Here is a 23,526-nt window from a genome sequence, read left to right as displayed (position 1 = left end):
GACTTCAAAAATCATGAAAATGTGTGAACAGATTTTAAAAAAAGACAGCGCCCCAATATAGTTCAAATTCTTTGAATTGCAAAAAAACCACGATGTCCCCAATAATAGCCGCTATCGTTTGGCGGCTATTAATAAAACAGATGAAAACCCGAGCCCATCCTATAAATCATTCACTAATACTACTATAAACATCTCAGGGTTCGTGTCAAAAGATCAATCTCAATAAAACTTTCATCTCCTTGGCTCAATTTTATCTACCTTTCGGTTAGAAGTACGAACAATTCAGTTCCATCTGGTCCGAAAAATTCTACTCGGCAAATCGAACGTTAGGCTAACCTCCATAACAAATTTTGCTTGTAGCATGAACGGAGGTGCATCCTCGTAGTTCTCTTCTGCTCCAGGTCGTACATTGCTCCCCGGCTCGGAACCAAAAGACCTCAAGGTATTTTCAGCTGGAGCCTTTCCAGCAGTTGACTGAACAATGTTCCAGCCATTGGTTGCCGAATTTTCCGAAACTTTCGATATAACTTCTTTTACTTCACTTCTGAAAACATTCTGCACAATTATGAAATGATTGAGCAGATCTGAACTGAGTTGCTCTTCCAGCTTGGAGACATTTACAACTAGAATCAGGAAGTTGCCACCTTCGTACGCACGATGACTTTGCTGTATCTTGACATAACCTCCTGTGTTGTTGGGTTTCACAACTGGAACGTAAATTCCTTCAAGAGAAATATTGGGAAACCGTAAATTGGCTGGTTCGGCCCCGCTTTGCTGAAAATTAACAATAACACATTTACATTAATATACATTAAAGTTTTCAACCACTTGAGTTGTGGAATTAATACTTACAAATTGAAGAAAATGGTTATCCAAGATAACTTCAAAGTCGATATTTCGTGAATTCTTGCCAAGAGCTTTCAAGTTAGTCATTTGATAGGCAGCAGTGAAGTCAGCCAGGAGAGCAGTTTTGATCTCCAACTTATCCAAACGAGCCTGAACAGATTTGTAGTTATTACACTTTATTAAGTGCAACACAGGTCATGAGTTAACAAAAAACATGATTAAAGTACGAGGCATTAGTGACTACAATTTTAATTCCGTAAATAGAAACATAGCCGGCAGATTGCCGGAATAGCTGCGAAAGAATAGACCTGCGTGTCATATAATAGAGATAGAAACAGATACAGATCTAAATTGAAAAAAAATCGACGCCGCTCAAAAAACTAGGTAAAAAACATTCAGCGATAAATTAATAAAGCTTGTTAAAATTCATTCCACAGTAGCCTCTTGTTAGGGACCTTTACTGCACAAATGAGTTCCTTTGACCTTGAACAAATTCAAACTAAACTTAAGTTTTAAAGTGCAGAAGTCATTTTATTGAGTGAGGCACAAGTCACGTATGATCAAAATCTAATCACGCAAATAACCTAAAAACTTTTGCTAAAGCGAGTGAGAAATGACGTCACGCGCGCAAATGCCGTTAGTGAGAGGAAGAAGTCAACCAGAAAATTTGACTTTTTCAGCTTTGCTGTGTGAACAAATGTAAAACGAAAAAAGAGCGTCAGACGACGAAACAAAAAAAACATAGCAGGACAAGTCCTGACGTACAATTCAAAGAATTTTCATTGACTAAACAGAAAAACTAGACCCAGAATGGACTATGAGTGAATTGAAAAAACCCTTTTTTAAAAAAAATCAGATAAAAAAATAAGAAAAAACGGAAAATCAATGTCAAAATGCCGCATCTGAACAAAAAACCCACTAGCGAGAAACGAAAAACTAGGTCTAGAATGAGCTGTGAATGGATTGGGAAAAACCATTTAGAAAAAAAATCCGGTCCAAAAAATCGAAAAAACAGTAAAAACCAGAGTGAAATGGCCGCATGTGAACAAAAAACCGCTACCGTAAAACCGAATTTTTGTTCAAATACCGTTTTCTCACTCTACTTCAAAATTAGAGCGAAAAAGATTCACGCCGCAAAACCACTTGCTTTTTGGCTCCATTTCCTGTTTCGGCGTGACCAAAATCACTACTCCAATTTGACTTCAAAAATCATGAAAATGTGTGAACAGATCTTAAAAAAAAAGACAGCGCCCCAATACAATTCAAATTCTTTGAATTGTAAAAAACCAAGAGCACAGCAATATAGCTTCGCTCAGCTTACAGTTTCGCAGCTATAAAAAATATTTGATGCAGTTACTATTATAGATAATGTGCAAATACAAACATACCCGGCAGATTGCCGGAAAATAGCCGCCGTTGATTCCAATAAGCATGATTGGGATTGAAATAAAAGAAGATATTGAAAAAAAAAGATTTTTGTACAAAAACATTTTTTTAAGTCCGATTTATTTTGATGGCATTTCGTAGTTGAACATACTTCTGTTTCTTAGAGAGAGGCTACAGGGGCTACTATCAATAACAATAAGCATTAGAGATGGTAAATAAGACTTATAGGAACGACGTTCAAATAGCGGGCATCTAAAATTGGACTTTATGGGTTTATCCCGTTTCTATTTCTGACATCCATTTTTGTACTAACTGTTCATTTTGAATTGCTTTGCTGAGCAACTGATGTTCAAAATCACTTTTAGCAGAATGAGAGAAGAGAGAAACTAGCCTAGAGAAGTCAAAAAGATTTCACGCAAAATGTTGAAAAGGCGGCAAAATGAGGTAAAGCGAAACATTTTTTTATTCGACGAAGTAAAAAAAAAATAGGAGCGCTATAATAGCCGGCTGAGATGATGAGGGCGGCTATTAATCAAAGGTATGACCGAATGTAGGACCGAATCAGCTGTCGTGAAAGAAACGTAAGCCCATAACCGGGTGGTGGTAAGCATTCGAGAATACAAGCCTATTAGAATACCAGCCATTGTACTTATACAATACCAGCCTTGAAATGTGTTTCTCGCGGACTGTCACATTTGAGAGTGTTGATCGGAACATCAGTAGCAGTCTCATGGCCGTCTCCAAATCGTACATTATCCCCATCCACATTATCACCACCGGTTCCCCCAGACACGTTAAGACCTGACCTCTGAGATGCATGCGGCTCCTTCGGAGAGATTGCTGAAGAATTCTGGGCAGTTTGAGGCAACGGAGCAAGTTTTGATTTGAGTTCTGTTATCCGCTTGCTTGTTTTGTCGACAGTTTGTCTAAGGGCTGATGGTTGCAAAGGAATGTTGAGAGAAATTTCCTTGATGTTAAACCAAATGTAACTTCGCTTCTGTTTGTCCATTTTTTCTTTCGATGAGATAACGAAACCAGTATTCTTCACTACGAATGTCATGATAGACTGATTTAGGCCATTTGGCGCGCAGTGGTCCGCTTCAGTGACCGTAATGTCTAACTGCTTCATATTGGCTGTAATATTACTGTCAACTTCCTTCGACCTTTTGCCCACTCTAGATTGGCGACCCCAATAAGACACATTAAAGGTGTCAAAATACGTTCGAGTTATCAAACCTCCAATTTCTGTGCAGAATTCAGCAGCTAACCAAGAAGCTATCACGTGTGTAACAATTCTTCCAGGAGTGTCATCCTTTCCTTCTTCTAAGGACCTGCCCAAGAGGTCTTCAGTAAACCACTGGGTATCTTTCTGCGCCCCAAGCTGAGACTGTTTAGAAATGAAATACCAACAATCATCGCCTTCGTCGTCTTCAGTCAAGTCACTATTTTCCGACGACCGATGAGACCCATTGTCAAAACTTGGTTTTGTACCAAATGCCTTTGTATTTATTTCGTGGTCCTTTAAAACACGATTCCAGCCTAATTCCTCGTGTATCTTTTGTACGGAACAGTAAATCTGATTAATTAACTTAACCACAGAGAAGTCTAATTTGTACGTCGTTTTAGCCAGTGTTATCAGACAATCAATGAAAAGACTGTTTCGCTGCGATCTGTCCTTTAAACGAGTAATTGTACTTTTTCTCAAGGTCGATTGTTGTTCTTTCAGACTAAAGTTGACCTCGAAATTCTGAGTGTAGAATATTGGTTCCCGTTCCGTTGGCCGCCTTTGCTTCCTTGTGCTTTTACTCACCGTTGGCTTCTCAACTTTGGACACCACGTCAATTCTGAAGTTGACAATTCTTCCACAAACGAACACCTCCCGTCCAAATATTTTGGTGAATTCGTATTGTTCGGCATTATCTTTGTACGCTTTCACAGCTTGAAGCAGTGCCTTGAAAGAGTTGAAAGCTTCCCTTTCGTCAGACTTTTGATCTGAGTCAGGGGAGCCGCGTCCATTCCGTTTTGGACGACGCCTAGATGCACCGCCCATCAAATCCTCGTCAGAGGGACTTGGCGACATGACAGAACTCTGCGGACTCAGAACACTTATGGTGTCTCTGTTTTCGCCCGGCGATACAGTGTCTGAAAACTTGAAAGTATCGGCTTTAGCGTTTTGACCCGTTTCACTAACTTCGACTCCGTCGGGTAAAACGCTCTGACGAATTCCTCCAGTTAGCCTTGCACGGGTACACGACCGAGCGTTGGAAGTTCCCCTCTCACTATTAATCAACCACCGCTGAACAGCCTCGTCCGACTTGACAGGTTTCTCTCTCTCAACATCGAAGTTGTCCAACGTCATCATTGCATTGTCTTCATCGTTGTCGATTGTGTCTTCCACATCCGACTCTTCGTCCGCAACGGATCCTACATCCTCGCCAACTTCACCTATTGCTGGAAGTTTGCGCTCACCTATTGTGAACTCGACGCCCGAGGGAAGAAATTTGGATTCTTCATGCCGACTTAGATCGTCTTCTTCCTGTGGCTCAACATCAATGCGGGTCTCGTCATTAGTTCGATCTTTCAAGGAAATTTTATTTCTATCAGATTTCTTGGCAGTTCCTGGTTTTGGCTCTTGGCGATCCGCCGAGTGCTCCAGACGCTGGCCATGAACGATAAGTTTACTGTGTTTAGTGTTCGCTTTTCCTGATACACTTGAACTTCTGTTGTTCTTCGCTAACTGCTCGCACATAACGTACAATGCATGATAGAGTGTATCCAACGAAAGGAGGTTCCGCTGAAGAGTGTAGTCCATGACAACTACATCGGCTGAGGGCAGTTTTTGAAACAGTTTCATAAAAGTCCGCATGGAAAAGTCATAACGTAATTTCTTTGCAAGCGGGGTCAAATGACCCTCGAAATCACACGACGGCGCTCTTATGTCATAATCAGTTCTGTCAGGAGCAAAGATGAAAAAATACAGCGTCGAAGTAAGAACAGATGCCAATCGCATTTTGCTTTCAGCATTCATTGCTTTAATTTTGTCTTTCAATTCGTCAAACTGTTTCAGCCACGCTGCAATTGTGAAAGTCCCAGTTGTCAATAAGTTATAGTCCAATGTGACGTTCTGGAGCGGTTCATTAACTAAGGTATCCTTAGCTGACATGCGTTTGGTAGCATCTTGACTCCGGTTTTCAGGAGAAGCAACATTGAACCATATTTGCTCAATAATAGCTGCAGCCTTACTAGTATCTGAATACTTGATAATGGATGGTTCATCCTTGATTGGACCCTGATGGGAGCCAGAACTGGTAAAGTGAGCGGTCTGTTGATTTATATCGGCTTCAGAAACAGACACAGATCGCTTATAGCGTCTTTTAATGGGATCATGGTACCCAACCAGCTTGACCCCGTCCAGTCCGATGGTAGTTAAGCCACCTTCTGTCATAATCCATCCTGGGCTGGCTTTCGTTTTCGGATTAACAACAGCAAACGAGCACTGCGACATATCTTGAGCAATGCTTGTGATACACTCTTCTTTTCCATTCAAATCTTCGGATTTGAGTTGCTGCATTTGGGCTTCAATTTGAGTGACGGAGCTTTTGACACTGATTTCAACATTGTCAGCAATGTTACCTTCTGGTGACAGAACCTGCTCTTTCTTGGATAGGAAATTAGCGTCGAATTTAATCAGCCTCATTGAGAGTAAAGATGCTCCAGATATTTGCGTTGCGTTCGGCACCACCGTGTCGTCTACCAGTGCCTGCAGGACATTGAAGTTTATCTAAACAACAATCAAAATCGCTATCAAACTTTACTAGCTGACTGCCGCAAAATATCCCCGTAACACTACAGATCGATACAGACAATTTAACAAAGTTTTATACTCTGGTGTGCATTTTTAGTTGGAATAGATACTTACACAGAAATCAGCTTCTAAATTGAAGGTTCATAAACCGAAGGCTTAAACTCTGGAACCAATAATAATTCGATTTATTCAATTTTGATTACCTATCACCCTGTGCATAGGGGCTATCGAGCATGAAGACTCAGATTCAAATAAAACTTATAAAATATTCACTATCTATTAATAGAATGAACACAATTCTGATTGGACAAAATGTAAAACATACCCGGCAGATTGCCGGAAAATAGCCTCCGTTGATTCCAATAAGCATGATTGGGATTGAAAGAATAGATAATGAAAAAAAAATTTGTACAAAACATTTTTTAAGTCCGATTTATTTTGATGGCATTTCGTAGTTGAACATACTTCTGTTTCTTAGAGAGAGGCTACAGGGGCTACTATCAATACCAATAAGCATTAGAGAGAGGTAACTAATACTTATAGGAACGACGTTCAAATAGCAGGCATCTAAAACTGGGCTTTATGGGTTTATCCCGCTTCTATTTCTGACTTCAATTTTTATACTGACTCTGTTCATTTTAAATTGCTTTGCGGAGCAACTGATGTTCAAAATCACTTTTAGCAGAATAAGAGAAGAGAGAAACTAGCCTAGAGAAGTCAAAAAGATTTCACGCAAAATGTTGAAAAAGCGGCAAAAAGAGGTAAAGCGAAACATTTTTTTTTTGTTCGACGAAGTAAAAAAAATAGGAGCGCTATAATAGCCGGCTGAGAAGATGAGGGCGGCTAGTAATAAAAAGTATAAATAATAAATGCATAACACGAATTATTCATTCATTTTTCAATTGATTCGTGTGAAACTTAGTGCTATTTGTCATCCTCAGAACCTGTGAAATTTTCTCATCTTAGCAGAATACCGGACGCTTGCGAATCTAAACACTTAAAAAAAACTCGGGAAAAGAAAAATAAAAACCGCACTTAAATCCTACACATCAGAAGGGACTCTCTCAGTAGAGGCGCTATTAGGAGAGATACCATATGGCAACAGAGATGGGAAATTACTCTGAAATAATACATTTAAACTTTTCATAAAAGCAACTCAGAATAATAAGAAAAAATACTTTATAACTCGGCTCTAAAACTGAAGAAGAAAATCTAGTTCAAGCCCCCCTTCCTAAACAAAGCAAAAAGAAAGTCAAACCCTGTGACCGCTAACAAATTGAAATCAATATATATTCACACAATATTCAAATCTTTGATTAACAACACCCGTTCACAATAATCTACCCCAGTTTCGGTTAATCTATTCCTTCGGATATCTCAAAGCAAATAATAAAAAGAGACATTTGGGAACCACTTCAATTAACTCTAACCACATTTCCCAAAAAATTTGCATAAGTTCATCTCAAATCTAATTTCACTGACGTTACAACTAAGGTTAACGGACTTCTCTGGGCCTCCTAACCACACTAAGAAAGAGATTGCCAACGCAGCTACGCAGGGAATAATAGCAAAACTAATCATCTGGGCTCCAGAAGCCTCCACGCAGTCACCACATACAGAATGACGAAAGCTGTATTGTACCGGCAATAAATTGCCACAGAATCATTCCGAGGAATCCTCTCACAAGCAAAGATGACACACAAAAAAGCACATAACAAAGCCACACAACTGATTATTTACGATCTAGAAAAACTTGACACAACTTAAAACCAGAACTCAAACTCACATGTTAATGGGTTTTACAACCCACGCTAAGCTCTTTTCTAGATAGCCGCAGTATCGAGCATGAAGACTCAGACTCATATAAAACTTATAAAATATTCACTATTAGACAAAAATGTAAATAAAAGGTATAAATAAGAAATGCATAACACGAATTATTCTTTCATTCTTCAATTGATTCTTGTGAAACTTAGTGCTATTTGTCATCCTCCGAACTTGTGAAATTTTCCTATCTAGCAGAATACCGGACGCTTGCGAACCTAAACACTTAAAAAATATTTGGGAAAAGAAACATAAACAGCGCACTTAAATCCTAAACATCAGAAGGAACTCTTTCAGTAGAGACGTTATTAGGAGGGATACCATTGGGGTCTTATCGGCGTCACCCTGATCAAATGAATAAAAAAGTCAAATAAAATTTCAAAAATGACAAAAACCATCTGCAGAACCGTTTACTTCTGACACTTAATTAAAAGTATGAAAAAGTTAAACCTTGAATATACTCGTTGTCTTTGCCATTTTTCACAACTTTGTTGTGATACATAAGACCAGAAGAAATCGATGTCAATTTACTGATATCAGAGAGAATATAAAGTTATATCAGACAGAATATATCTCAATTTTCCCACCCACAAATAATGAGAAATTGATTCAAAAAATTGAACCCGAAATTTTTCTTACCAAGAAAACGGACTTATAAAACACAAAAAATTGTGTAGTCGAAAAACAAACTATTAACGCAGCAAAACCCTTGAAAAAACTAACAGGTGATATGGAAAGATTTTGAAAAATAAACAAAGCAAATACCGTCAGACGAATTGCCCTTGAACGAGAGTCGGGGCAATTTAATTCAGTGCGGATACATAAAATCAACCAGGGATGGGTTCGAACCCTTTCCCACAACGCAATCACAGTCTCGAATTCATTTCAGTTACAACCTCTTTTTTACACACAACTTAATTTTGGAATGCGAGCAGTTTAGATCACGCGAAAATCAACAAGTCAACAGTGAAAAAGTCAATCGAGAGCAAAATAATGTTATAGCACAAAACGGCCCGGCGAAATTTTTGCATAAAAAGATACAGACGCTTAAAATAAAGGATTTAAACTTCCCTCAGGTGCAATTAATAACAATAGTGCAAACAAATTGGCAGACAAAATTAGTCGATAACTCCGCAACTTCAATTGTAAAATTTTTGAAAATTTTTTGAGTGCCGACAACAAAAACTGATTTAATGAATGAACTTATATCAAAGACGTCAGCAAGCAAAACGCCTGTTATTTAATCCTAAGAGAACAGAGAAAACCAAATCACGCATAAAATTATAGTTAGCCTATAAGATAAATTTAAGAAGCAAGATTCAAATTAAGGTCGGTTTTGAGCCATGGGTCGGTTTTGAAAAAAATAACCCTCATGACTATGTTAAAACATTTTTCCAATAAAAAACAAAAATCTGCCGACAGAATAAAAAGCACAGCCGGAGGAGTATCTAAACTCATTAAGAGCGGCTTCAATGACGTCACTAGAGGTTAATTTATACCGCTATAAGCACTTATATTAAAATGAAAAACTACACCAATTCTTGCGCACTTTTCATTTGACTTTTGGTAGTGAACTGCAGTCAACTTGTGTTCAGCTTCTGACATCTGTGAACGAGAGAGGAAATTACGCAAAACGAAAAAAGTCGAAGGCGTAAAAGTCACTCGAAAAGTCAGATCGGTCAAGCGAAAACTTTAAATAAAAAAGACGTTGACAATAACTATTCAAACTTCGATCGAGAGCAATTAATCACCATATTTTTCAACTTTCCGAAAAAAGTTCCTTCTGCTTAACCGCTAATCCTATTCCAGATACTATATTGCGGATGGTCCAGAAAAAGTCGAAACCAGATAAAGTAAAGAATGGAAAAAACAAAACAATCCATAGAAAAACAATCATTCGAAGTCATTCATTTTTTAAATCAAGTTTTCCGACAAGATATTGAAAAAGTGTCCCATCTCAATGGTAAAATTTTTTATCTCACAACCGTTTCCCTTTCATCGCTAGGAAAAGGATCTCAGACAGAATACAAAAAGGAAAAAAAACGGCGGAACTCACATTTTCAAAAGGTTCAGATTGAAAATCTGATGTGCATTATAAATGTACAAAAGGCAAAAAAACATGCCCCCTCACAATTCCCATGAAAAAAAATGTCTTCTCTAAAAACGCAGAACCCAAGGCTTCCAGCAGTAAAAGACAGAAGTTTGCAGACCCTTTAGATTTATCTTCAGCACTTAAGCATGTAAGCCAAGGATTAGCTTGGATTGAAAACACGTCCTGAAACTACAACAAAAACTGCCTAATAGGAAAAAAAGAATAAGACAACAAGACAACAAAATTGATTGCTTTACCTCAAAATTTTCCAAAATTCTAATAACAAATTTGTCGATTTACCACAAAATGAGAAAGTGAGTTAAAGTATAAAGCTACATTGAAAATGTCACACCTACCATTTGCACTTTCTCTATCAATAATGCGGAAACTCTTCTCTCTGGACCTCAATTTCGTTCAAAAATATTACCTTAACACTCAGTTCGCACGTGCGATATTTCATGTTTGAAAGTAACTCCAGCAAAACTATCTATCAATCAAAAGAAGTTGCCCTGCAAATATTGCATTTTCGATTCGCAAAGAAGACCCTATAACTGCTCTTCGAGTCGTCCACAGACAGCTGTCAAAAACAACCAACATCCGTTGTGAAACACAGCCGGCACCTTGCCCAAAATAGCTGTGAAATGGATTTGGGTGCCATTTAATACAGAAAGAAACAGATACAGACTTAAGTTACACATATGGAAGCCTTTTTTAAAGTACCTTTATTACATATGAGTTCTTTTGAACCTAAACTAATTATAATTAAACTTAAGTTTCAAAATGCATAGGCTTTAAATTTATACAGTGAGGTATGCCACGTAAAGTCAAAATCTAATCAAGTAAACGACATTTAAACTTTCGCAAGAGAGAGAGAGAGAGAGAGAGAGAGAGAGAGAGAAATGATGTCACGCGCGAATATCAAACGTTATAGAGACGAACAAATGATTAAATTTAACCTTTTCAGCTTTGTTGTGTGAGATGTAAAACGCAAAAAACAGCATCAGACGACGAAACAAAAAATGTGAACTATTTTTGTCTGAAAACATTTATTCTTTTCCTCACCAGATTTATTGAAAAAATTGATTTAAAATCACATCTCTGATATAATAGAAAAGATTTCAGCATTGATATCAAATAATTTCACATTTACAAAACATTTACCACATCATTCAGAAAAAAACCCAAAAAGCCGAAAAGATTTTAGATTTTACGATATAATTATGTCAGAAAGGACTCAACCACTAATCTTAATACGTCAAATTTACCCATTATAAGAAACCTATCTGCCAACGTTTAAAATGAACAACATCCTTAGGTTAGACAAAAAAATGATCCGTTCAAGAACACAGACCTAAAAATTGTCATGAAATAACTCATCATAATGGTCTTTAACATTAGGATCCCCGCAATTAAATCGGTGACTCAAAATACAGATTGGGAAAGCATAAGACATATATTCTTCGAGACTGAACTGATATAATCAATAAAGAAAACTGAAATCCAAGATTCACGGAAGCACTTGAAATGTTGTTTTGGCATCACGACAATTGAGAAAAAAAAAGATAAACAGCTATCTTCAAATAATTCCAAAATTTTCAACTTTTTCAAACTACTGCAGGATGGGCGCACAGTAATGTATTGATGCACAGCGCACAGGATAAGCAGACCAACAAAATAGCTCTTTACACGCATTTATACTTCCTCTGTTTTGATGAGATTATAAGTGCAAAGCTCGAGTAGAAATCCAGAGCCACCTAATTGCAGCGAGCTTTATCGATGTATCTCGCTAACAATTTTCATGATTGATGGAAACTGATAAACAATTGAAAAAAAGTAAACAACCACTTTCTTAGTATCTTAAATCCTTAAAACTTAGCCTTACTCTCCGCGGCAAATTGCTTCTGAACGACAAACTAGGGATTGGCTCTGATTGCAGTTAACTTAAGTTTAAGGAGGCCCGCGTAAACGGTGGGAGGGAGTTTTTGGCTGCACAGGACCCTTACGGCCTGAAGAATGTGCAGGGTTGGGGATTGGGGTGGGGGCTGAAGTAGGGGGAGGGGGGGGCAATTTCTAAGAAACTATCTTCAAAACAAGTATAAGTCTCCAAAAGAGTTTCTGTGAATCGCATACTTGGAGACTAGTGAGCTGAAAGGCCCTAACAAAACTTAACTCCTTTCTGAGGACGAAAAGTCTAATGGGCCAGACAAATAATTCGTCAAGCGAAAAATCGCATAAAAAAGACCAACCGGTTAATATAATTGATACAAACTTCGTTTGAGAGCAATGAACAATGATTTCCTAAAAAAATGCTAGTTTAGACATTTATGATTTAAAAAAACAGTTCCATTATAATTCAGCGTTAATGAGGGTAATCAATAAAAGAGTTAAGGAGAAAGGGAGAGATGAGAGGTAGAGTGGGAGATTGATAAAAATTGAACAAGAAAGAGGAAAGAAACCTCAACCGACAGAGAGAGAGAGCCAGGATTATTTCCGATGATGAGATTCGACTATGCAACTTTAAGTATTCTAGCCTCGTTAGTAATTAAATCATATATCGAAAAAATCACTAAGTGCGAAATTTAAAACTTTCTAGATTTCACAGTGAAAAAAAATCAAAACCATTGTTTGTCTCCGGAGCTCTGTCAAGTAACTCATCTGTAAGACCTAAAAAAATTCGATGTCCAGTAATTATCGTTAAACTCTAAACTCAGAAAAAGACAAAAACATTATCAAGCTTTAAATAGATTCACTGGAGCATAAAGATCCGTAAACTTGGAACAAGATAATAATGTTCCAAAAATTTGAAAAAAAAATTTATTAAAAAATTGATAAAACTCGAGTCACTTAAATATTGAAAACCATTCCATTAACTTTAGAAACTAAGCAGCAGCTAATTATCAACACTTGGAGGATGTACCTAGTCCCTTGTTGCCGGGAAAAAATTCAAAAACATTTTAAACTTGAAAAACTCCAAATATTGAAAAAGGCACTTAAAATATATAATCCGAAAAAGGCAATGAAAGTTTTTGAAAACAAGTGTTCAAAAAGTCGTTGAAAACTGTACTTTTGAAATAAAAAACAAAATAAACTCAAATAGGCCTGATAAAAGAGCCAATGAAAACTATTTTTAATGAGATTAGGTGACAGATTAAAAACACTAGAAAAAATGTACAAAATAAAAAAACAAATATTGGAAAGAAATTGTTGTCAACGTGAAAACTCTTAGATGAGAATCAGAACTGCGACTCATCAGAGAGCCAAATAGAGCTGTTCATGAGGAAACTAGGCGACGAAACAAACATAGCCGGCACATTGCCGGAAAATAGCCGCTGTTGACGCGCTTTTCAGTATCAAAAACTTTTCCAATTTGGCGTGCAGTTTCAGTTAGATCTAGAATTGTACAAAAATTAGCTTCTAAACTGAATGATGTTAAGATTAATGCTAATTTCAGCGAACAATCACTCTAATGAACTTTGATAATCTGATGCAAAAAGACTTCATGACTGGGCTTTATCGGTTTATCCCGTTTCTTTTGATTTCGATCTTTTGACATTCACCTTATTAACTGGCTTGATTGGTTAATTCAATGCACGAAAAAGCTATTCAGTTGAAACAGTTAGTGAAGCAAGTCACAAGCCAAGCTTGAATATCGTGACTTGTGTAAAACGAAAAACGTGATCGAAAAGTAAAGCGAATTTTAAAAAAAGGAAAGCGCCTAAATAATAGCCGTTGAAAGGCTTACGGCGGCTATTGAAAATTGAACTACAAAAGATGAAAAAATCAAAAAACAAATCGATAAAACTTTAAACGGTTAGTGTCAAACCGGTTCTAAAACGGTTAGTGTCAACGTGGCTAAAACCATGAATTCAACTTAAAACACCACAAAAAGTCCATACGAGCCATCCAGACCTATCATTGATGAAACTTAATAACGAAACAACAAAAAGAGCGACGAAAACAGGCAAAATCCAAAAAAATCGCTTTGATTTCATGAAGACAAATAGCGTCTAAGTCTTTGAAAACCAATATGTTTCCTATTGACGGTTTTAAACAATTGAAACTATGCCTTATTAAAAGTCACGTTTTATTTTGTAACAGTATTCGTACAGAAAACGGGCCGAAAACAGCAAAAACAGAAGTCAAATTGCGCTCGTGAAAAAAAATCGCACTTAAAAACCAAAAATCTGTTTTAATACCTTTTTCTCAATGTCACGACATATAATTACTCGCTTTTCGTTTCTCTTAATACACCAGCGCGATTAATACCATTACTCATATTTGGCCATTCAACAATTAAAGCCAGGAAATTTCCGGAAAATACTCGAATCAGAAAATTGACAAAATTAACTGGCATAAAGAAACGCACACTAAATCATATAAATCATTTCGAAACAATAACAGGAAAAATAATAATGGAAAAGTATGCAAGAACAAAAACTGGTAAAGCGCTCAATAAAAAGTTGCGCCTCCAAGACAACTATTGTACAAATACCTTGTGCTATGTTGATTTTCAATTCAATGAACAACTACCAAATAACAGAAAGACTAACGTCGGGGGAATTACCCTCAAACTACCGCCGAGCGGTTGGCTTTGTCAGTAGTTAGTAACGATTTAGAGAGGCTAGCTTTAGTTCAATTGAAGGTGCGTGAGGTGATCGCAGCGGGGGGGGGGGGGGGGTCAGGGGGTGGGACAGATGGTGGGGGGGGGGCTACAACGGTGAGAGGGGGTCTTTGGCTGCACGGGGCCCTTACGGCCTGAACAATATGCAGGGGTGGGGATTTGTGGGGTTAATTGAGGGGACCTGATGTGTGTGTGTCGTGAGGGGGGGGGGGGTTGTTGTGGGGGGGGGGGGGGGGACCTCTAAGAATCGCCCTTCACACCATCAGTATAAGTCTCAAAAACAGTTTCTGTGAATTGCACTAGAAGACTGTGAGCTGAATGGCTCTAAGAGCAGTTAATGCCCGCTGGGCGCTACCTGTTTATCCCGTTTTTTAAGTCATGGGTTAGACAAAAAATAAGTCAAGCAAAAAAATGCATTAAAGAAGACCAACAGGACTAATATACTTGCTAAAAACTTTGTTTGAGGGCAAAAAAACAGAAAGACTAGCGAAAATTTTTGTTATATAGAGAACCGAAGAAAGGGAGAAGTGAAGGACAAAATCGAAAAAAAAATATTTTCTATTTGAAAAATTCAACCGAAATATCCACAAAAAGGTTAAATGGTGAAATTATAACCATTTTTTGAGATAAACGTTTTAATACTGCATTTGATCGAGCAATCACATAACACCTGGCAGATATATGCTAAACAACAATAAAAAGACGCAAGAAAATGAGAAATTTGCATTACTTATCTGTGAAAAATGTCATGTCTAGTCAGTACTGGTACCTTTTAGGAATATCGTTTACAGAAACATAGCCGGCAGATTGCCGGAAAATAGCCGCCGTTGACGCGCTAGACGCACATCGGGATTGAAACAGGAAAATAAAGAGAAAAATTTATTTGACAAAACCAAAACTGATTTCAACTTCTAAACTGAAGGGTATTAAGCTTAATACTAATATCAGCTAGCAATCGCTCTAATGAACTTCGATAACCTAATGCACTATGACCTAATGACCGGGCTTTATCGGTTTATCCAGTTTCTTTTGATTATGATCTTTTGACATTCACCGTATTCACTGGATTGCTTAATTTAATGCACAAAAGAATTTAAAATCCATTCAGTTGAAACAGTGAGCCAGGTAAGTCAGAAGTCAAACGTGAATGTCGCGACCTATGTAAAATGAAAAACGTGATCAAAAGGTAAAGCGAATTAAAAAAAGGAGAGCGCTTAAATAATAGCCGTTTGAGAGGCTGTCGGCAGCTATAAATAACTATATAACGATTGTACAATAAACCCTATAGCGACAAGCACAAAATCAGAAGAAACTTAAAAAAAAACAGAAAATTGGGCAAAATTTTCTCAAAAATTACTCTTTAATTAAAACCCCGCAAAAATATCACACCTCATAATGAAATGCAGTCAACACAATTTGAACTACATAACTCTCCAAATGGTATACGAACTTGCAAAAGGATTCAAAAACTGCTGAAAAAACTTCTAAAAACTCTCCAATTGGGTAACAAGGTCAAAACATACCCGGTAGATTGCCGGAAAATAGCCGCCGTTGATTCCAATAAGCATGATTGGGATTGAAAGAATAGAAGATATTGAAAAAAAAAGATTTTTGTTCAAAAACATTTTTTAAGTCCGATTTATTTTGATAGCATTTCTTTGTAGTTGAACATATTTCTGTTTCTTAGAGAGAGGCTACAGGGGCTACTATCAATACCAATAAGCACAAGCGATGGTAACTAAGACTTATAGGAACGACGTTCAAATAGCGGGCATCTTAAATTGGGCTTTATGGGTTTATCCCGTTTCTATTACTTCAATTTTTTATACTGACTGTGTTTATTTTGAATTGCTTTGCTGAGCAACTGATGTTCAAATTCACTTTTAGCAGAATGAGAGAAGAGAGAAACTAGCCTAGAGAAGTCAAAAAGATTTCACGCAAAATGTTGAAAAAGCGGCAAAATGGTAAAGCGAAAAAAAGTTCGACGAAGTAAAAAAAAATAGGAGCGCTATATTAGCCGGCTGAGGGCGGCTATTAAAAAGCTCAAAATTGAATATAAAAAAGCATTACTTGCTTCATGGTCAAAAGCGCTTCGAAAGGCAATTTTGCTAGTTTTAATAATCGAGAAAAATCTTGAACTGAATAAACTGAGTTTAACATAAAAAAACCAGCTTCGAAAATGCCGCACAATATCAAAAAAAATGCTGGCTAAGCGAAAATTTTTCACTTCTACTTTTCCCGCTCTCTCTCTTCTCTGCTATACAATTCATTCGGCCGTTTGACCTAAACATTTAGTTTTCAAGTGCGGCATAGACTTTTACATCCTGTTTTAAATACACTCCTGTTTTGAAATATCTATAAAAAACGTAGCAACAAGAACTCCGGAATCAACTCTAACTAGTCTTCGCCGAAGAAACTTGCCTTTCAATTGACTAGTATATCCCGAAAGAGCGGCTAGTATCTCCTGAAAGCTCAGAGAAAATAACAATCAAATTTTGGATAAACAAAACGCAAGCCAGTCTATTATTCTGACCAAACAAACTTGGGCAAGACATATTAACCATACAAACCTCTATTTATAAACATAACCGACTAACGTCGGGCGAATTGCTCTCAAACGACCGGCGAGCGGTTGGCTTCGTCAGTAGCTAGCTACGGGGGGGTGCACTGGGGGCTGATGGGGGCAACACTGGGTTGGGGGTGGCAACAGCGCGTTGGGGATGGGGGTCAACGGGGGGGGGGGGGGGGGGGGGGAGTTCTCAACCTCTCAGAACCGCCCTTCATCACACCATAAGTATAACTATAAGTCTCCAAAACAGTTTGAGCTGAAACAGAGCTGAAAGGCTCTAAGAGCACTTAATGCCCGCTGGGCGCTACCTGTTTATCCCGTTTTTGAGGACGAAAAGTCAAAAGCGTCAGACGAAAAATCGGTCAAGCGAAAAATCGCATAAAAAAAAGACCAACAGGACTAATATAATTGCTACAAACTTCGTTTGAGAGCAATTAAAAACGAAATGTAAAAGCTCTAATAATATGCAAAAATTGTATCAAATTGATAATATTCTTGGCAAATTCTATTAAAGAAGTAACTTTTGTACCAACAGAATTCAAGTCAATTTGCAGTAGATAGTTTAAGGCTTCAATTCAGTTACTAATAAATTCTACAAAGCAGTACAAAGGGTTAGTTGAAAAACATTCAAAAATTAACAGAAACCTTTAAAATCTTCACTGACCTGATGCAGCTCCTATTTGATTATATAAAAAACATCATGAAACAATAGCAGGAAAATTTACACGGAAAATTACCTGAAAAAAAACTTTCAAATCATCTGAAAAAATTCACTTGTGACCCCAAAGTACTGTTGGTAAAACACTTTGTAATACAATAAAACATGTAGTTTGCAACAAATTAAAACCAATTGAAAGACAATGTAACTGGTTCATTGAGAAAAAACCGAAGGAAAGTTGCGGAAGGCCAAAAAAACTATAAAACGATAAAACGCAATTTCTCAACCATTATTTGTAGAATTGGATTGATTACATCGTTTGATAGAGAAGTCACCAACCCTAAACTTCACAGAGAAAAAAAACAAATTTAAAAAGCAAAGAACAACCTAAAAAAATACAAATTTAGATTTGTTTCTGTAAAAAGTGCACTGTCTAGCTTTCGAGTGTCACGTCATAGTAAAATACCTATGGAATTGCTCAGCTATATAAAAACTACAAAAATTAAAGGTTAAGGTACAGTAGAAAATTCCAGAAAAACTGATTTTAACCAAAAAAAACTCCCAAAATGTTATCGAAAATTTAAGAAGAATGCAAAAACTTCTGAAAAAAAGCGTAAAACAAGGCAAAACGATACATAATAACCAAAAATTTGACACCAAAATTTAAAAACTGCTTCAGATGGTCAAAAAAGCCAGACGCACTAACAAGAGTATTGAGAGAAACCATTTTCACTGATAAGGTTAGAGTTAAAAACGATAGAAACTGCTTTAAAAAAAAACAAATGTGATCAAATATATTTTTTTTTGCTTAGTGAAATTTTTTTCACACCTGTTTTCGCTCTCTGTCAAATAAGCTATATGAACAGAAGACCACTATCTCTTCTGCAAATTCTTCGACAATTTGGCATAAGCACTTTCTTTTCACGCATTTCACTTCCTGTTCCAAATACACTACAAAATATTGCCGATCAAAAAAGACACTCCACCAATACGCACCTTCGAGTCGTAAAAAGATAACATTACGCGCACCAGTACAATATAAATTATTTGAATTTGTAAAAATTAAGAGAATAATAGCCCCAGCTATCGCTTTTGGGCTATTAAATAAAAGACCCTGCTATATTATAAAAGACATCATTCAAAATAACAATAAAATTCACAAGCTAATAAAACGCTTCAGTAAATAGCACTACACACAATGAACTAGAATTAAAAACCATAACTCACTAAAGCCAGAAGAATAGACTAGCGGGAGCTCTACTCTATTGCAAATTAGAATGATTACGACCAATTTCGGCGCACTTTTCATTTGACGTTTAATTGTGAACTGCGACCACTTGAGTTCAGCTGCTTAAAATTCTGAATGGCAGAGGAAATTAAATCACGCAAAACAAAGTAGAGGGCGCAAAACTCACTCAAAAAATCGATTCAGTCAAGCGAAAACTTTGCATAAAACAAAACCGGTAGAACACCGGAAACGAATCAAAGAGTCGTGCATTATCAGAATCATCAAAGAGAAAGAGCCACTGTTCTACCTATATCGGAAACATTAAAGAAAAAATAAATGCCTAATAGAACTATAGTCATTTGAAAAAAGCAGGGTGTGAATTGGAGGTGGTGGGTGGGGGTAGGTAGGCAGGAGGGTGTAGGTAGGTAGGGGAGTGTAGATGGATGAGAAGAAAGTAGGCAGGTCCAGGTGACAGGAAGGCAAGGGGAGGAGGTAGCTGGGGAAGGCGTGGGTAGGCGGGGCGGGGGTTAGGTAGGCGGGGGGTTATTTAGGTGGGGGCAGGAAGGTGGGGGAGTAGATAGGTAGTGGGGGTAGGTAGGTAGTGAGGGGTAGATAATATGTGAGTTGTAGGTAGGTGGCAGGTTCTGTAATTGGGATAGAAAATTGCTACAGAAGAAAATTTCTCAAATGATCTTTCGATCTTGAACATTACCAGCTGTACCTAATCACTATATATTAATAACTAAGCAGCTGCTAAAGTTTGTTTTTCTAAAACAGAAGACAACGTTTTAAAACAGAACCCAATGTTCGAAACAAAGTCAAACGTTCGAGTCATGAACAAAAGAGCTTCAGCTAAACAAACAACCGGTAGAAGACCGGGAATGACTCGAGGAATCGTGCAATATAATCTCGAAAAATTAAACACCTAATAAAACTATAGTGTTTTGAAAAAGCAGACACATTTTAGTTTTTCTGGTGTGGGTTGGTGTTGGGGTGTAGGTAGGTAGGAGGAGGGGGGTTAGTTAAGGTGGTGGCGGATGTAGATAGGTGAGGTGTAGACTTGTTCTCAAAATGACCTTTCGACAGTAATAAGAACAATTAATGAGCTAAACAGTATACTGACAAGGTATTAAAAGTGCCTGATATTATTACGATAAGAAAATATTCATACGAGCAAGCTAATTTCGACAAACCTTGAACAAAGATAGCTTACCTCTGAGATATTAAGTGTAAAGGTAAAGGAATGAGCAATAGGATTTGGCACTGGATCATCATAAATCTCTCGCCGAACATCAGTCAGATCATCATCTTGCGTAGCAGTGTGCTGGTGGGGCTTTTGGGACAACATTTCGGGAGTCGTATTCTTATTCGCTCCTCTTGCCGGCTTTCGGTGATGATTCTTCTCCGATTCAGCATTCGGCTCGTCTTGATCTTCGGAAAGGAAATGCTTAGCTGCTGCTGAGACACTTTTTTGGTGCAAATTGAACAAAACGTTACCAGGGTGACTAGATTTTATGTAGGCAGAACAGCTATCGAGATAACGCGAGACAGCACCCATCATCAAAGGTGAAAGCAAAGCACAAATCGGTTCCTCAAAAGTGACCATCACCTCCGTATGTTCCTCCCCAGGTTTCGACTCATAACCGACATTGCTTCGCCTGTGAGAACTTGATCTGACAACTGTTGAGGATCTTTGTTTACCCATTCCAGTTTGATTCAGATTTGCTTGTCTGGAGAAGCCCTGCGATGACTGCTGCTGAGACTGGTTCGATGTTTTGGCTCCGTCAATTTTATCCTTTGGTGTTATGATATTCATATCCAGTCCCGGCTCAACAATGCTACTGGAAATGTGTCCTTCGGCATCAACGTGGACAATGTTATCAGCTAATGGAGAGAGATGACTATGTATTAAAAAGCTGTGGTCAATTTCATCCTCCGATTCTTTGTAATCCATCTTTACTTGCGGCAATAGGAACTGATAGTATGCCAACAACCTAAACATCGACAAGTCATAAATTTACTATGACACTGCGATACCAAACTGCCAGAGCACATAACCAAAACTCTGCTCAGATCCACAGAGTGAGGGAGGAGAACTATATGCCCAACTGGTCTGTTCAGTCTGCTGTACTTGAGGTGGAAAGACAAGAGTGGTATAATCAGAAAGCCGGATGAGCGTAGAAAATTTAAATTGGATTTTTCAGATTTCGGCTGAAACCTTTGTGAATATTTGAACATTTCACAGTAGTTTTATTCATTTTTTGTGTTATTCTTGGTACAATTTAGTTTTTCCCCATTTTAATAGAAATTTTGTACCAGTACAATATTACTTTTGAATATCAGTGGCCTGATAACTGTTACTGCTGTTACAACAAAGAAATTGGTTATGAGTTTAGAGAAAAAATATGATTTCTGAATAGTTTCTTCCGACTTCTTGTTCTAAAACAAAGACTTATTTTACAAAAATTAGAGTTTTATATGAAAAAAAAGTTTTCAAAAACCTTTCAATAGGGTTATGGTATCTCTCCTCTTTAGCGCCTCTAGTGAAAGAGTTCCTTCTGATGTTTAACGTTTAAGTGCGATTTTTATGTTTCTTTTCCCAAATATTTTTTAAGTGTTTAGGTTCGCAAGGGTCCGGCATTCTGCTAAGATAAGAAAATTTCATAAGTTCTCAGGATGACAAATAGCATTAAGTTTCACAAGAATCAAATGAAGAACGAATGAATAATTCGTGTTTTGCATTTCTTTTAAAAATAATTTTTCTTCTTTAGTTTTAGAGCTGAGTTATAAGTATTTTTTTCTTATTATTCTAAGTTGCTGTTATGAAGAGTTCAAATGTAATATTTCAGAGTAATATCTATGGCGAGACAGTTACTGGGTTTAAAGTATTCTAATATATTATCAAGCCAGTCAATGCAAAGGTAAGATTGAAATCATGTAGTTTATTATCAGGTTGGGATTAACCAATTTTTTTGATAGAATAATTTTTTTAGATATATACGGCAAAGGACGGAACTGGTTGCATCAATAAAGAGGAGTAATTTAATCGAGAAAGACTGTTAGAAATTGGTTGGAAAGTATTTTATGAGTGAAAAGAACAACTCTCCTGTGGATCTTTTCCGTTTGCTTTCAATTGACAAAGTTGACAGGTCTGGAGTATTGGTTTGTGATGCGATTAAGCTGGTTTTTCCTGTATTAGCTTCTATATAAGTTCGTGCATGTAACTTTGTGGGAGTTTAAGTTTTGGTGAGTTTGAGTAATTTTTAATGATGAATATTCCGTACCCCTTGGAGATCTGTGGAACAATTTTGACGTCGGGTAGTTGTGACACGGCATCCAGAATTTGTTTGTTTTCGTGTGATAAGTTTCCCAGAAGAATAAACATTAATTTGTGATTTTTGAGATTTTTCAACTGCGCTAGTTTATTTTTTCCGATTTCTTTAGTTTAGCAGAATGACCCTCTTGATTTCTGTCGCCATGTGGTATCTCTCCTCTTCAGCGCCTCTGGTGAAAGAAGTCCTTCTGATGTTTAAGGTTTAAGTGAGGTTGCATCAATAAAGATGAGTAATTTAATCGAGAAGTACTGTTAGAAAGTGGTTGGAAAGACATGCCTTGGGTAGATGGAACAGGGATTAGTAATTGGGAGCAATTGAAAATAAGATTAGTAAGTGGCCTAAAGTTCCGCTTGAAATAAGGAATGAGGAAATTGTTGGTCTGAGTGACAACTTTTGTAAGAATGTTAGTCAGATAGGTAGTCTCTTTGAAGTAAGAAATTTTCTATCAAACTTGTCAGACTATGAGCAGACTTCGCGTATATTTACTGAAGTGTACCCATATCAAGGCTTGAGCGGTGCATCGGGCAGGACTTTTAATATGAAAGGACTTTTGAATAGGATTGTGCCTGATAATCTAGTTTGTTCTCTAAGAGATGCTATGATACAGTTTGGCCCCTGGTGGACACGAGCCCCCATTGAAATAGGGGGCAATGATACTATTTCGGAAAAAGTTACTGGAGGAACTTATACTTGATCTGTGGTAATTATAAAACATCGATGTCTTTTGACAATGTAATGGGAACACCTCAGTATTTTATTGATTTGATTAAACGTGAGCCTAATGTTGGTGAGTTAGGGACAGACGTCTGGTTCTATTTGTCCAGCAAATCGAACGTGCTCTGTCAGCCCTCCTTATGTTGCCACGCTGCTTTAACTATGTCTGAGGGCGTGTCACTGCTAACGGGTTGGGAGGCACAAGATTTGAAGAAGATTAATGTAGGTAGAAAAACATTTATTTCTTTTGGAATTGGAGTGCGTAAAGGAGTTGTTAAATTTTTGAAAAAAAAGGTAAACCGGGTCTACTAAAGTGGGCTCTAGATAGGGATGCAAAAGTAGGCGGCGCAACTGATGTGACAGAGCACGTTCAGTCACACACATTTGGTGATTAAGTCGTAACAAATAGACGTAAGTGTAAGTGGGGGGGGGGACGTATTTCAAGCGA

The 23,526-nt window shown here is 37.4% G+C and overlaps 1 protein-coding gene across 2 annotated transcripts in view; it reads right to left on the bottom strand.

Moving 5' to 3' along the window:
- The window catches only part of LOC142334508 (bridge-like lipid transfer protein family member 1), a 274,847-nt gene that overhangs the window by 103,577 nt on the left and 147,744 nt on the right, over positions 1-23,526 (bottom strand). For both annotated transcript variants that reach the window (XM_075382600.1, XM_075382601.1), the window contains exons 16-19: positions 20,243-21,023; positions 2,897-6,013; positions 853-996; positions 337-774 (exon numbers count right to left, since the gene is read on the bottom strand). In XM_075382600.1, coding sequence (XP_075238715.1) covers positions 337-774; positions 853-996; positions 2,897-6,013; positions 20,243-21,023 — 4,480 coding nt within the window. The remainder of the gene's footprint in view (positions 1-336; positions 775-852; positions 997-2,896; positions 6,014-20,242; positions 21,024-23,526) is intronic.

Source organism: Convolutriloba macropyga, chromosome 2 (genome assembly GCF_964194025.1).
Source record: "Convolutriloba macropyga chromosome 2, txConMacr16.3, whole genome shotgun sequence".
NCBI classification, from domain to species: domain Eukaryota; kingdom Metazoa; phylum Xenacoelomorpha; order Acoela; family Convolutidae; genus Convolutriloba; species Convolutriloba macropyga.
Note: the sequence above shows the minus strand (reverse complement) of the source record. Positions and strands in the feature narration are given on the sequence as shown.